The sequence below is a fragment of the Pseudopipra pipra genome, chromosome 1 (genome assembly GCF_036250125.1).
Source record: "Pseudopipra pipra isolate bDixPip1 chromosome 1, bDixPip1.hap1, whole genome shotgun sequence".
Lineage (NCBI taxonomy): Eukaryota > Metazoa > Chordata > Aves > Passeriformes > Pipridae > Pseudopipra > Pseudopipra pipra.
The window spans coordinates 19,728,567-19,743,797 of NC_087549.1; the positions used below are offsets into that span (position 1 = coordinate 19,728,567).

Below are 15,231 nucleotides of genomic sequence, written 5' to 3' on the forward strand. Positions count from 1 at the left end.
AATTATGTAGGGTACTCTAGATTTGAAGTAACTGGGGTCTAGTATTAAAATTACTGTAGAACAAAAATCTAGTTTACTAGCACCCTTTAGACAACTGCTGAGCAAACAACTGTTTATTAAAAAAAATAAATCACTCAATAGGTGGCACAAGTAATTTTTGTCCCAGTCTTCATAGGTTGTGCTGCAAAATAAATACAAGTCTAGAAGAGAAATTTACCTCCTCTGCTGCCTATATTTATGCTTTATGTTTATAAATAATTGATTTTGAAAACTAATATAACAAAATAAGAAAATTTAGAATTCCACTGATGGCCTTCTTATGATAAAGTAAGTACTTGGCTTCTGCAAAAAAACAGGTCAAGTAAATTCAGATGTGGTAGAGGTCTCACCAAAAATTAAATACTGGTACTGAATATAGTAACATTTCTTATGACCTCATGTGAAAGGAAGTTATGGGACAGAAAACAATGAGATTGGTAAAGGAAAAATGCTGTTACTTTATTTAGTTGAGATCTAGTCAACATCTTAAATTATCCTCATTGTGTATTAAAATGATTCTCAGAGGTTCCATCCAGGACGTGGCATCAGAGAGACACTGTAAGATTGTCTCCCCTTTTACACATGGTCAGAGCACAAATAATGAGAAAAGAATGAAATGTGGACTAGTTTTACAATGGGCCATAAAATTGTTGTTAAATCTGTGGGTGGCATTTGCTAACAGCATACTCTGAAGTGATGAAAGGGAGAACTGATGAGAAAGAGAAAAAAAAGAAGAGCAAGGATGACAAGAAGAAAATGTGTGCAGCAGGCAGTGAAGTAAAGCTGAAGTGATAATAATCAACCGATCATTAAAAAGAAAACAATGCTGAAAGGAATATCACAGGAGGAAAAAAATCATATGCTGATATTGTCACTGAGTGCCTGGTAATTCTTGCTGAAGCTGCTTCAGTAACTTCATGTGCCAACCTTGAGCATCAGACAGAGGAGCGACAAACTGTTACAACAATCTTGGTTTGGTTCGAGGTGAAGCATGTGTGCATTGTCAGGATGTTTTATCTTCATCTGCCTTCAAATACAAAAGAAAGACGCCATCAACTTCTGTGTCTTTTTAAAATGATTCCCACTAATAAAGTTTTATTAGTCATCTTCAGATAAGAGTAAAGAAAAACCACCAAACAAAAAATGCAGTCATGATTAGAATTTCATGTATGTAAAATTATGTATATGATTTACAATGTACTATTCAGGCATAGTAGTAACAATATTCTCCTCCCCAAACACTAAAGAGATTAAGAAAACTCTCAGCAAAGACCAACAGTAGCAGCAAAAAAAAAGAAAACAAAAAAAAAAATCAACCAAAAAACCCAACCAAATAAACAACAACCCAAAAAAAAAAAGAAAAAAACCACAAAAACCCCACAACTTTTTACTCAGGAAACTTTGCTATATCTGGTGAAGTTTCTAAGGGTGTTACATGAGAAGATGGTGCTTGACATCCTGAGTGTCTTATCCAGACTACTAACATATTCTCTTCCCTGGACTTACAAGATCCAGCTCATCTCATATGCAGAAAAACTGCTCCTGCAGAGGTTTTTTTCTTTGGATCATCACTTCAGTATCTCACCTTTTGCTTGCCAAGCTCATTTAGTACTGAAACAGGACTCTTTTGCATATCATCCTTCACTCGTCGTCTTTGAGAAGAATGTTGAAATTAAGCCTGTGATGCCAGGAGTTGATGCTTTGCTCTCTGCCATGAACACTCAACCTGGGTACATGGTAAAGGGTGACCACTTGTTTGTGCAAGTGATTGAAAGTAGTTTCGCCAATAGAAATATTTGGGTTGTTTGGAATAGCATTTAATCTGAAATTATAATTAGTGTTGTCTTCTTTGCATTGCAACAAAAATCTATGGAAAGAGAATCATTTTACGTCTCTCCATTACAGCTGTAATTACTGTGGGAGGGTTAGAAGTCCCTGTGTGTTCATAGGCTCTATGTGGTGTCTTCATATAACCAGTAATGCTTCTCTCAGTAGCTACAGACAAGACTTCCTGAGCATTCATCCAGTATCCCATTGTTAATAATTAAAAACAAAAAGAGGAATGGGATCCAGTGCGTGAAAAAAAGGGCACCTGAGGTTTCACTGAAGAAGTTGGTTAGTCTTGCAAGCAGAAACAAATGAAAAAAAGTTGTTGGCTAAGCTGTTGTGAAAGCTTTAATTATTTGTATAAACGTTGTGGCAGTTTGAGCCACATTAGAAATCCAAAATTCAATTTCCAGGCTTCCCCACCCCTTCCCACAATTTATCCTAACACCAGAGAGAAACTTTCAGGCCGGAAGCTTCTACAGGCGAAGGGGGAAGTATATACATTTATTTACCCAAATAAATATACTGTACAAACTAAAAGCAGCTATATATATATATTACATTTCTATCAGTCCTTTTAAGCTCCTCCCTTTAACTTTAGTCCAGGAGCAGCCTTTCAAGGCTGATATGTAACGCAGTCTCTCTCATGGGAGTGTTCTGGGCCCAAACGCTCCCCTCTCACTAAGTTCCAGCTGTTTATTGCAGTTTTTCCTCCTCACGAAGTCCAAGAAGATAGCTTTAAGTCCTTTCTCCTCGGTTCTGTGTCATTTCTGCTGTGTGATCTCTCTCTCCCAGTCTCATACCTCGGTTCATAGGCTGCTGCAGTGTAGTTTAGCTTATCAAGCGTCCGTGTCCTGGAATGTTGATTCCTCCTCGGGTTTTCGGCTGTCCTCCGTTTAGATCACGGTAGAGACATCCTCCGAGCCTCTCTTCGGTCCATCTCCAATTTTGCCTGGGATTCCTTTCCCTAGCTCCGAGCTGTTTCGTCAGCAGCCCATCCCATTGGGTCTGCTTAAATGCTGAGCCTTAAAATCCACCTCCCACCAGTCTTAATGCAGTGAGGGGGGAAAAAGCCCCCTAGCCTTGGCCACAGGCAGAGTTCGGTCCAGTTATACACTGTCCCAAGCGTACTGCAGGTGTGGGGGGAGGGGGGGAAAGAGGGCTTAGCCTCCTCCCTCTTACCTCAGGTGCTGTGAATCTCTTCCTTCCCAGCACACACTCCAAATGCTGCCTCCAACTCCAGCCCAGGCAGATTTGGGGGGGCCGCAGGGCTCCCCTCTCCCCCGCCCCGGAGGGAAGGCAGAGGGAGCCCAGCCACCCTCTGGCCTTCTCCACTACACGCAGCAGACACCAACAGCACAACACCAAGACTGCCAACAGCTTCCAGTGCTGTATATATATGATTTTGAGCAGAAGCAAACAATATGAATGGTGATTGGCTCTCCAGGGAACACTGCCCTGGCACCCAATCACCTCTGAGCCCCCCCCGACTCTCAGAGGGGGGCCAATCTCAACCTATGACAAACATATAAATGAAGGTTGTGTTTTCTTCTTCCTTGAAGTGTTGATTTTGTGTGCATACTCATGGCTTTGGAGAGGTGAACAGTCACACCCCTCATAGGTTCAAACTGTGATTGGACAAATTTACTGAAGACTAACCATTGAATATTGTTAAACTTAATGATAGTGACTCTAGTACAGGGTGTTTCTGGACTACAACTCCCCAGAGCTGGAAAGCATTCATGCTTGTCTGGTTTACAGTCCTTCTTTTCTGACTATTATAAATGCTGAATCTTCATCCAGATGCTTATCCTTAAATAAACCTCTACTCCCTTCCAAAAGAGACATCCTCCCAATATACTTATCTTTCTTCCCAAATAGATGGGCAATCGGAAATAACTGTGGGATAAATCAGAGAACAACAAATGAAAGGAAATGCCCTCAAGTTGTGACAGGGGAGGTTATTGGATATTAGGAAACATTTCCTCACAGAAAGGATTGTCAACCACTGGAACAGGCTGCCCAGGGAAGTGGTTGAGTCACCATTCCTGGAGGTATTTACAAGAGGTACAGATGTGGCTCTTGTGGACATGGTTTAGTGGACTTGGTATTGTTATGTTTATGGTTGAACTCAACGATTTTAAGGGTCTTTTCTAACCTAAATGATTTTATGATTCTATGAAAAAAATGAGAGGAGTGAGGAGAAATAGCATAGAGCGCTCCCCATAGCAATCAGCATTTGTGGAGCAAGAACTCTGGTCCAATTCAACACATCTGTTTTCAGGGCGCAGCTACAGTGCCCTACCAATGTAACTTTTGCTTTTCTAGGGAACTGTAATACTTCTGTTTTTCCAAACAAATGGTTCTAGCACAACAGGGGCAATAAACACTTCTCACAGTCTGCAACAGGCACTGCAAAATTAAAGCTAAATATAGAAGTTGTGCTGTGAATCCCACTTGCTTTTGACAATAGATAATTGTGCAACCGGAAAACGGTGCCATTAAAGGGTGAAAGACGAGCCATCGTAATTGAACAGGAAGTGTCACAAGGAATTTCTATGGGGTCCATAATTTTCCATCTACAGGAGTTACGCTTTTGCGCTCCCACGGTAATTGTTCAGTCTCACTGCAGAAACGCAGATTTGGAGATCAGAAGCACAACAGCCGCCAGCTGCCAGCGTGTCTCTGTGCTTTACAGACTGGGTTTGGTTTCAGGCAGTTCTACTCGGGGCGGAGAGCCAGGGCACTGAAACACCCACTCGGTTATCCTGTGCGAGCCCGAAATTCCGGCTGCTCCGCCGGGAGATCCACCCTCCCTGCTCTGGACGTGTCCCCAGCTCCGGCTGGTGGTGGCGGCTGCCGGGACGGGGCGGGCCGTGCCGAAACCTGGCGGCGACGGAGAGAAACGAGACGGAGGCGGTGCCGGCGGAGGAGGAGGAGGCACCTGCGGGACGGTGCCGTGACGGTACCAGGGCGGTGCTGTGGCGGTGCCAGGGCGGTGCTGTGGCGGCACTGGGGCGGAGCGGAGCCGGGCCCGCCCCCGGGGCCGCCCCTGCCGTCTGGGGGCCCCGCTCCGCCCCGGCCCGCGGCTGCCGGGAGCGGCCCCACGCGCTCGTGCGGGCAGTGCGCAGGCGCGGCGGGCGCAGCCGGGCGGCGGAAGCGGCGCGGGGGGCGGGCGGCCGAGGCCGGCGGCGGGGGCGGCTCATGGCTCCGTGGGCAGCCGGGCGGCCGGGCCGTGCGCGCCGTTAGCGCTCCCCGAGGAGGCCGCTCCGGCGGGTGAAGGGGCGAGGCGCCGCCGGCCCCTCCTGTGGCAGCAGCTCCGGCTCCGTGTCGCGGGCGCGGCGGTGGCGGGTCCGGCTCCGCGCCGCCTCGCTGCGGGCGGGTGTTATGGCCCCTTGGGGGAGCGCAGAGGGGTCCCCGGCTTGGAGGTCAGCGCAGCTCCTGCTCCTCGTCGCCTCCTGCTGTGGTAGGTACCGGGCAGTGACGCCGCCCGCCCGCCTCCGTGTCGTGGGCCGGGAGGCGGCCGCGGGGAGGGGGAACAAAGCGGCCTTTCTCCCGGCCGGGCTCGGCGGGGGGCCTGGGACCGCCCGGCACCGCCGCCGGGCCCCGCTGGGGTCCGCCAGACTTCCCCTTCTCCGCGCACAGCCCCGTTTCCCCCTCCGAGCTTAACTGCTCCAGAACTCGCTCGAGGTTTTTTTGCTTTGTTTTGTTTGGTTTAGAGGTTTTTGTGTGTTATCTACCTACCTATCTATCTATCTATTTATTTATTAGCTGTGGGGGCGGGCGGAAATCTCCTCAGGGAAGTCCTCAAAACTGGGGCCGGGGTTCCGGGGCTTGGCCCAGCTCTCCCGCAGATGTGCGCTGCCGGGAACTCCGGAGTTGGCGCCGGGCCGCGCAAACAAACCAGCCCCAAATCCTCTGAGTCACGAGTAGTCGCTGCCTGTGGATAATGGGGTTGGATGCTTGGGAGATGTTCCACGTCCGGCCTGGTGTCGGGGGCAGGGCGGCCCGTCTGGGCCGGGGGCCGGCGCTGGGTGATGAGTTTGTGACACATCAGCACAGGCCTGGAAGCCCTTCCGGGGACCTTTGCTTCGGCTCAGCCTGTCTGCAGCTCATACCGGAATGGCATTTCATCCCTGAGTATAAACACGTCTTTAAACAGAGCTACTAATGAAAAATGTTTGTGCAAATGTGTTAGGCAACGTACTGAGGTTGGTTTTTGCAATATGCTGGTGGCCCAGTAACACATGATAGATCAAAACGCAGATACTTGACAAGGAGTGTCGTTTCATGTTTTCTCAGGGAGTTGTGTTTGTTTTATGAAGTCGAGCGTGGGTTGTGTCCATGGGCCTCCGGCGGGAGAAGTAGCCTTTGGTACAGCACTGGGTACGTGCCTTGCCCTGAGCAGGACAGTGACCTGGGCCCTGCTTCAGTTGCTGAAGTAGATGCCTTTGCCTTTAACACGTGATTGAGCATCTGAAATTGGAATCTCTTTTACTCTTTAGGAAAACAAACTTGAGTCTGGAACATCAAGATATTTCAGATTTGTCTGTGCCAAGTGCTTTGTCCAGCACATGCCTGTGCTGCAACAATCAGTCCAAACTCAATCAATCCAAAGTGTAGACATACCACAGAAATTTGTAAGAGCATTTCCCATTTTATATTTACGTGAGTAGAAAAGTAAGGTAGGCTTCTTCAAACAGAGCTACAGATATGCCAGTACCTGCAACTGAATAGCTACTCTGGGAAAGTTTAATTTTTGGGGGGCCTACTTGCACGAACAACAGAAGGTACTGACCAGTCTTTTAAATGCATACAAAGTGAAGCAAAAGAGTTTCGTGTGAAAAGCTACATTGCAAGCACAGCTATAAAGGAATTGGCTAATGGTAGAGCAAAAAGTGGTAGCAGAAATCTCATTTGGATATATTAAGCTGTTCTTGTGTTTGCATACTTTATGTACTTGAGAAATTTAATTTCTGTGCAAACTTTTTTTTAACAAACTCTGTGTGCTAACTTTATTATACTTGTTGCTGAATCAAAGTAAAAAGTCAAAATGATAATTGTGATATCCCTCATCAGCCTGACCTAAGTAGATAGTTTCAAATTGTGATGCTGTAACTTAGGTGTTATTGCCAGTATTTCCCTTATAAAAATTTAAATCATAAGCACAATCTTTAGTTAGAGAAAAAACAACCAAATAAAATTCTTGCTGAATAACATTTTTGATAGACTTTTAATCAAGACTTTCCAAAGTTCAGCCAAGAAGGCTCTATAATTTTCTTTTGCCTTGCAGAGAAATGCATCGCCATCCTTTATTGCCATTGCCAGGAAAGACAAGCTGCTTTTGATTTTGATCAGCATGCTATACCGCCTCATCCTCATGAGGGATTAGTTGGATTAGTTTCTCCTAACACTTTTTGTTACAAATGTCTGAAGTTCTGACCAGTTTCACTGCTCAAAGGAAAGGAACTTTCTCCTCCTCCCCAGGCCAGAGCATCAAAAGCATTCACCGTGTAGTACTGCCCTTTCCCTAGTTTTCATTTTGATTTCTCCTGTTTATTTCTTTTGGGAGAAGGAAGTGGGACTGGGAACTATGCCTCATTAAAACATTTTACCTTCCTGTACAACTGCTTTTAGCTCTTGAAACTAAACTAATTTACTATTGGCATGAGTCTGAACAAGACATTACTGTCAGCAGAGCTCTGGACTGTGATGCTGATCCTGAGCAGAGCCTTGCAGATATCATTATGATAAGGCTTTGAATGCTGTAGACAATGCCCAAGGTAAATGCATGCTTGGAAAAGCAATGGTGCATCAGTCTGGTTGCCTTCCATTATGCAGTTGCACAGCTGAAATATCTAGAATTTTCCACTAATTAAAATACTAAATTCACCAAGGTTGTTATGTGGGCATTGAGCTCTCCAGAGAATGTTCCTCTGTTTCCCTGTGGTTAGTGAATTTTTCAAACCTTCCTGATGATGATGACTATAATTATAAAAATTTGAGAAGGAGGAATACTGATGAGTGAAATATTGGAATAGCACTGACTAACAAGAATTATAGCTTGGTAGAGCATTGGGTAATGGTATTTTTTGTTTTATATTTCTGGCTTTCGTGTTGGCTTGAGAGTTTTATATCCAAGAAATAATTGATTGTATATTTCTCTACATAATCCCGGCATAGCTTGTACTGGTACAAATATGAAGATATTTGTTCTTATCTCAAAGGCTCTAACAGTTATCTGAGTTCAAAACAGAATCATATGTGCTGCAAAGTAATTTTTTAGGGGGAAAAATGTAATTTGAGAAATTAGTCCTGTTCTTGAGGGCAGTGTTTTTCAAACCAAAGTTCCATGATTGAAAAATTGGAAATCAAGTGAATCTTGGAATCATAGAATCATGTAGGTTAGAAAAGACCTTAAAGATCATTGAGTCCAACTGTAATCCTAGCACTACTAAGTCTATCACTAAACCATGTCCCTAAACAACATATCTACACATCTTTTAAATACTTCAAGGATGGTTATCTTACTTGTTTTCTTGTTAAAACATGAGTTTAGATTAGAGAACTGAATTTCTAATGTTACCCTTTTGTTTGATTTTTATTTCACTCGTGGCAGAATAATAGTTTATATCTTACTGGTACTGTAATGCAGCATTTTCAGGACCGGCTTGGGAGGGATTGGTGTTCCAGAGCACACGTTGAGCTATGAAAAGTCTCTGAGGTGGCACACTGCAAAAACTGGGACTTGCCTTCCTTTGGAATGGAGTCTAGAAGCATGGGCATTTGGCTTCTTCAGGTTAATGGCAATTCAAATTTTTTATAGTCTTAACTACACTTGTTGCCCTGATAATTAATTTGAATTTCTTTCCCACTGAACAGAAGACTACAGGAAACTTTAACAGAGTTCTGTACAGTTGGCAGTAGTCAGTGCAGTGGTACAGTAGGTAAATCTCCCTGCTTCCGGCTTCACCAGATGTAAAGGTGCATCAAAGAGAAATACTTACAGTAGTAGGACAGGGAGACTAAAAGAGTTCAAGGGTAGAAGTGGGGGCAGATAGAGATCAGTGTTAATTGTCCTTATCTCCGGTGTTGTTTTGGCTTTAGTGAGTACCCTTTGAAGGACTAATGGCTGAGAAACATCGGGGGAGGTCAGAAAATTATTATTCACAAAAATTGTGGTGGAAACTATATTGTATGTTGGACTACTGAGACAGCAGTGCTACGGTCATTATTTCGTCCTTTTTAAAAAAAATACTACATTTATATAAGCTTTAAAAGACTTGGTTATGGATTAGAATCATTCCACGTTTCCGTAGAACGGATGTTATTTGAGATTATAACAGGAACATATATATATAATTCATTGTTCATTTAGTTTTAGGTAAGACGGGTAAAATTGTCATAAAAGTTCACTGGTCAGGACCTGAATTTTACTTGCATGTCAGTTTGCTAATGATTGTATGAGATGAGGAACAATAAATAGTTCTTTGGATCCATTCACCTTGTTTGAAATAATAGCCTGAATCATGTAAGCAAATAAGGTCTGCCAGACAGTTTATTTAATTTTCTAAAGAAGTTGAACTCTGAAGCCAGAACAGACTGTCCTAATGGAATGGCTTGGCTTAATAAATTATTGTATTTTAAGCTCCTGAATGCCAGTCTTTAGTGCCACTTTTGTGAACAGATTTATTTTGCTAAGCTGTAAATAATATTGTCGGCAAAACCACTGCATTTAATTTATTAGAACAGTTTTGTAGTCCTTGAAGTGAAAATGTCCTAATTTTAATGCCATAGAAATTTGTACTGTATGTAAGTTGGTCATATGTCAACTCGTACAAGTACATGCATATTCAACTGGCTGTTCAGAGCCACAATTAGGTCTGTAGTCAAAGTATCTGTGAGCTCATGTGGACAATATGCAAAGCAATGTTCCTTTGAGGGGAGAAGAAGAAAACCCACATCCAAGACAACCTTGTAGCAAAAAGAATTTGAAAATTGAGTCTAAGGTAGTTGGTGTGATTGTTATTATGCACTAAATGAGAACTTTGTCATCCATAGGAAGAGCAAAGACCTACTTGTAACTAGAATCAGGACAAAAGCCATCTGACTCCATTCCTGTCATCAGAGCAAAGCGTGTAATTAGCATGGCTTTTTCATCTGTTTCTGTCATTGCTAGGAGAGGAAGAGCTCTGTTCTGTTAGTGTTGGAAAGGCTCTACAGGTGAATCTGTTTACTTTAGTCACTCCAGTTTCAGTCTCAAATAGATGTAAACTATATGGGTATTATTTTCAAGTAAGCCCTAAATATTATCATTTTATACTTGGCCTGGCTAAAACTTTAATTATGGTCATTCTTATAGTTTGTTAACAGATCTCAGAATTTTAAACTTAATGTCTTTGGTACATTCCTTCTCACATCATTTATCTTTTACCATATACCTCAGTTTCCCAAGTTGTAGACATTATTTCCATGCTCATTAAGTATAATTCACTAATTTCCTTACAGTTTTTTAAAAATTCATGAGTTTTATTTGTACAGTGTAAAGTGTGGTTTTGCTTTCTTAGATGTCTCTGCATTTTCTAGTTTTAGTGTTCCATTTATACTGTCCCAGATAGTTAATAATTATGTTAAATGCTGGAACAGCTGAGACATCTAGCTAGGCAGTAATTGAAAGAGTGGGATTTGTTGACAGCCTGGGATGATTTTGGCTTGTATGTATTTCAAAATTACTAGCTGTAACATTTTGCAGTACTGGTTGTTACTGAGGTGTCCTTTGGTCAGCAAAATTCAACCTCTGTAGTTTACATGGCTGTAAGAAAATGCTGGGTACCAGTGCATTTGATACTATGGAAATTGGTTGTAGATCTGATTCCTTGTGTTTATCCCCTCACTAGAAATAAATGCTCAAAGTGATTTATAGCCAGCTGTATGATACCATAGTCTGAAGAATTGTGTTGTGCTGACTATGATCTTTTTTGTTTCCTACACTTGATTTTTTTGCTGCAGTTGTTACTTCACCGATGCTTCAGTACGGGAAGCTTTACATTTGCATTGAAATATATAGTGTTGATTCTTGTATCTAAGTTAAAACAACTAAATTCTGCATAATTGACAGATCAGTGCACATACTTAAAAAGCAGTAATCTCAATTGCGGGTCAGACTTATTTCTCTGGACGGATACTTTAAATTTGGATGTACTATAACTTTTGCTACATTGTTAACACTTTGATGGTGACTTTTTGTCAAGGCTAGCTTAGTTAGTAGCTATCTGTTAGATTTTTTTTTCACTTCTGTTCTATTTGATACTCTGAATTTTAGGTTATGAGGGAATTTATGTATAGCTTTCTCAACTGTTTTGTGAGGAACAACTTTCTGGAACTAGTCAGGAAGTTAGCAAGCAAAAGTAGGAGCCTCCCCAAAATTAAGAAAGCTTACAAGTAGACCATATTTAGAAGTGGGGGGAAGGGAGTCACACAAAACCATTTAGTTTAGTACCTTGAGTTGTCATAAGATGGTCTTTCTTTTCACTTAAGCATCTTGTGAGTTTTCAGTACTTTCCCAGATACCTTCAGTTGGTTATGGAAATTTTTGTTGTGCAAGAAAGCTGAACTTGCCCACCCTTAGTAAAATATAAATTCCGCAAAGCAATGGAAGTGAACTGGTTGTGTTTCTCTGTAAGTGGAAAGTACACTTGAACTATATAGTGGGATGTGAACTGCATGTTTGACCTATCTGATTGTGTGTAATTCATGACTACCTCTGGACCTCTGAGATATTTCCTCTGCTAAGGGGAAGCCCCTGGGTCTGACTGTGGGCAACCAGAGCAGACTTTCAAAGCGTGTTGGACCCAGAAAACAGTAGAGTGGTCCTCTAACAAGCGGTGTGAGCACACTTTGACATGTAGAGGAAATCTATAATGAAGTTGCTTGTGTTTAAAAGTTAAGAAAAAAATTACTCTTCTAGAGGGTCCTGTAACTTGGGTTTATTACTCCATCTTTGTATGCACCTATCGGGAGACACATATAGGTCCCTCTGAAAGTACAGAGTAATAGTGATAATAGTTCTTCCATGGAAAAAATAGAATTTTCTTTTTCCTCTAGTTTTTACAGTGTTACTAAGAAATAAGTTTGTTCTAGTAGTCAATGTCTCTTAAAAATTTACTGATCCTACTCATTCAAGGAGCTACTCCTTTAGAAAGAACTCTTTACTAATTGAAGGTGAGCAATTTAGAACAGGAAATGGAAGTCTTGTTGATGCGTCTTGTAGCAGGAAGGCACACACTTATATTCATGTACTCTGACTTCTAGATTTTAACTGTATATGAATTTTCATAAGACACCGGTTAATTACTTTTTTTCCTACACTTAACAAAGTGTATTAGAATCCAATGAATTAGTATACCTTGGTAGGGTGTTTTCCTTCTATGAAATTGTATTTTGAGTATCTCAAATAAAAGCTTCAGTTAGGGATATTGCAGTTACTGGGACTGAGATAGTGAATAGGCCACATGCAGTAAACAAATCCTTATATAGGTTCCTCTTATCACATGGTTTTAAGTGGAGACTTTAACCCTCCCCTCCTTTTTTTCCTGCACATAGAGCTCAACAGAGTAATTTCCAAAGAGAGATTGATTCTAGAGTCCTAGTTAATGTGCTGTTTTATTCATAATATTGTTGTATTTGCTTCAGCCTGCTCTTCATATTCCTAAGCAATTACAATTTTCCATTTGCTCTTAAGAAGTGCTCAGGGAGAGTGCATAGGGATTTAACTCAACATGTATGTCTAAACCATATGGAAATATTTTTAACTGGTCTTGGAAGAGTACATATTTCATTTTTTCCCAGTTAGTTTTTTTAAAAGTATGGCAAAAGAATATATGCCCTGTCCATGATCTAAACATCAGTTTAAATAATGTGAGAGAGATGCCTATTGATAGGTCAGGAAGATGAATGACAGAATCATCGGACACATGACTCTTGATCATAGCAACATGCATTTGGAAGTACTGACTGGGATGGATTGGGGTGATTGTGTAATTAGTAGAAATGGCTTCCCTTGTCAGAGCACCTCCCACTGGTCATGGTTCCATGGCTAAAGTACAGCTGTTGTCTATGCTTAGAGATAGTCATGAAGACTGGAGAGCTGGGGTGGCCAGGGCAGGAAAGATGGAGACATCTTGTTAAGGCATGTTCACAGCTAAAGCTGGCAGAACTGTTCTTCAGAGTGGAAGAGGAGGCCAGGATGTCTTCAAGAGGAGTTGTTGTTTGAGAGGCTGTGCACGTAGAAGGGAGGAAGGGAACCAGCCTTTTATTTTAAAGGTGCTATGGTGGCTGAGTGAGCATCTAATATTAAAGTCTAAGAGGTTACTCTTACAGGTAAGCAAGAAAAGGAGTTTGAGTGCAGGAAGAGCTTGGAAATTGCTTGAGGTCTTGCTCTCTGGCCCCCTTCTCAGGCAGAGGGATGTTACAGAAACATTAGTCTTGCATTTTACCTGTGCTTTACAAAGTAAGTGGATAAACGGAGAACTTAGAACACTTTTTGATTCAGTATATGGCTTTATCAAAAACATCCTTTTTTGTGATCCCTCTTCTGGCTGATACTGGCATTTGTGCACTCTAGCAGCTTTATTGCAGGATGTGCCTGGGAGGTGCATGTTTATAGAGCCCAGTTACTGTTGTTGGTGATCCAGCTAATGCTGTCTCCAGTGCCTGTTCCCTAGTTTGTCTCACTTCAATTCCTTATTTCAAAATATCTGTTGTGTCTGTCATCTGTGCACCCTGTAACAAAGCTTCAGTGATATCACAGTTCTCATGTAAATGACAATCCATACCACAGCTGAGTGATAATGTTACTATCTTGTTTAAAGTCCACAATGGTAGCTTTCTGGTTTTCTTCATCCACTGTGGAAATGTGGGACAGTACTGCCTGTACAGGCCTTTTGCCTTTACACTGTAAGATCAGTAAGGCTTGGGAGAACTATACCTTTATTTTCTCGCCCTGAGTGAGGAGCACAGTCTGCTTTCCCCACTATCAGTTGGAACTGCAGAGCTTTTATGTGATGCCTTTGTGGTCCCTGAGGAGTTTTGCTGGAATAAGAGATCCTGTGTTCTAAATGTGGTTTTTTGAATGAATATCTTAAAATATTCAGCTGTACATCTGTCTTAAAATGTTAATTAAAAGCATGGAAGCCAGGAAGATGTGTGTGAGAATCAAGTGAACAGGTCTACGTTTGACTTTCTTTCATCAGTTTTCTCAAACTGTCTCTATCTTGTGGCTTTACAAAGGAGATGGAAATGAAGTCTAGATAGAGCTGCTTAAAGTGTTGGGCATGAAGGAATTCAGCATAAAATGAAAAAGCTTTCAGAAAGGATTGATGATGAAAATAAAGTTGAATTTAAATTTTTAATCTGAGATCTTGCTTGCTGACCGTACTGCACATTTGGGAGCCAATAAAGTGCTCAAAGCACCTAATTTGAAATAAACATGCACAGTTTCTCAGGCGTGTGTGGTATTCAGCTAAAATGATCACATCAAACAGGGGTTTTTTAAGAGTTTCTCTGATGGGAAGGAGGTCTGAACTAGCTTTAAACTTGCGAGTTCTTGAATATGGTTTATAAATTATTGCTATGAATGTAAGGATCATGGCATCAGATTCTTATTAAGCAACTTCTTCATGCCTCTACTGAAATATTGTGTACTTTGATGTATTTTTGAAGTGTCTGATGATATTTTAATTTATTTAGACATGTAATCAGAATTTATTTTGCAGGTTATGGGATTCCATTGTCCTGGGTCTGCTTTTCTCCTTATATCTGGAAATCTGCTCTTTTAACAGGAAGGATTTGTGCTTAAATTAGTGATATACTTCATTATATAAAAGCAGATAAATAGGAATTCGAACATGTAGGCAATATGTCTGACATTGATCTTGTACTTGTCACCATGCCTGTGTCACATTTTTTGCTATTTTAAAATTCACTGCCTCCCTTTAAAAAGGCTGTAGGAGCAAGTGCTGAATTTTGTTACCAGGTTGGCTTTTAAGAGTGAAATGTCTGCTGTATCAGTACTTTTCCCCCTTTATTTTACAGCTGAATTAGTGCATTGAAGCCTAATGTGCTCGTTTTCCTCTTCAAAAAGGAAACCCATACCTATTTGAGCTTTAGAACCTTTCTGAAGCAGTATAAGGTGAAGTGTATTACCTGTTGTAGCATGATTATGATTATTTTTTTAAAAGAAACCACTTATTTGCAACACCTTTACAGTTTGTTTTGCTTTGAGAGGACAAAGTCTGACAGGAATCCCACCTGTACTGTTGCTTTTAGCCACAGCAAGCCTAACAGTTGCCCTCTGGGAATTGAACT

General features: G+C 41.7%; 1 protein-coding gene and 1 long non-coding RNA gene across 3 annotated transcripts in view; one reads left to right on the plus strand and one right to left on the minus strand.

Annotated features, from left to right (window-relative positions):
- Positions 1 to 477: 477 nt before the first annotated feature.
- Positions 478 to 3,042, minus strand: LOC135410334 (uncharacterized). The gene is made up of 2 exons (XR_010428632.1): positions 2,670 to 3,042; positions 478 to 1,066 (listed from the first exon to the last, which is right to left on the minus strand). It is a non-coding gene; the product is annotated as an uncharacterized LOC135410334 (long non-coding RNA).
- A 2,034-nt stretch (positions 3,043 to 5,076) lies between these two features.
- Positions 5,077 to 15,231, plus strand: part of LRP12 (LDL receptor related protein 12) — a 47,874-nt gene continuing 37,719 nt past the window's right edge. For both annotated transcript variants that reach the window (XM_064646921.1, XM_064646930.1), the window contains exon 1: positions 5,077 to 5,332. In XM_064646921.1, coding sequence (XP_064502991.1) covers positions 5,254 to 5,332 — 79 coding nt within the window. In that variant the 5' untranslated portion in view covers positions 5,077 to 5,253. The remainder of the gene's footprint in view (positions 5,333 to 15,231) is intronic.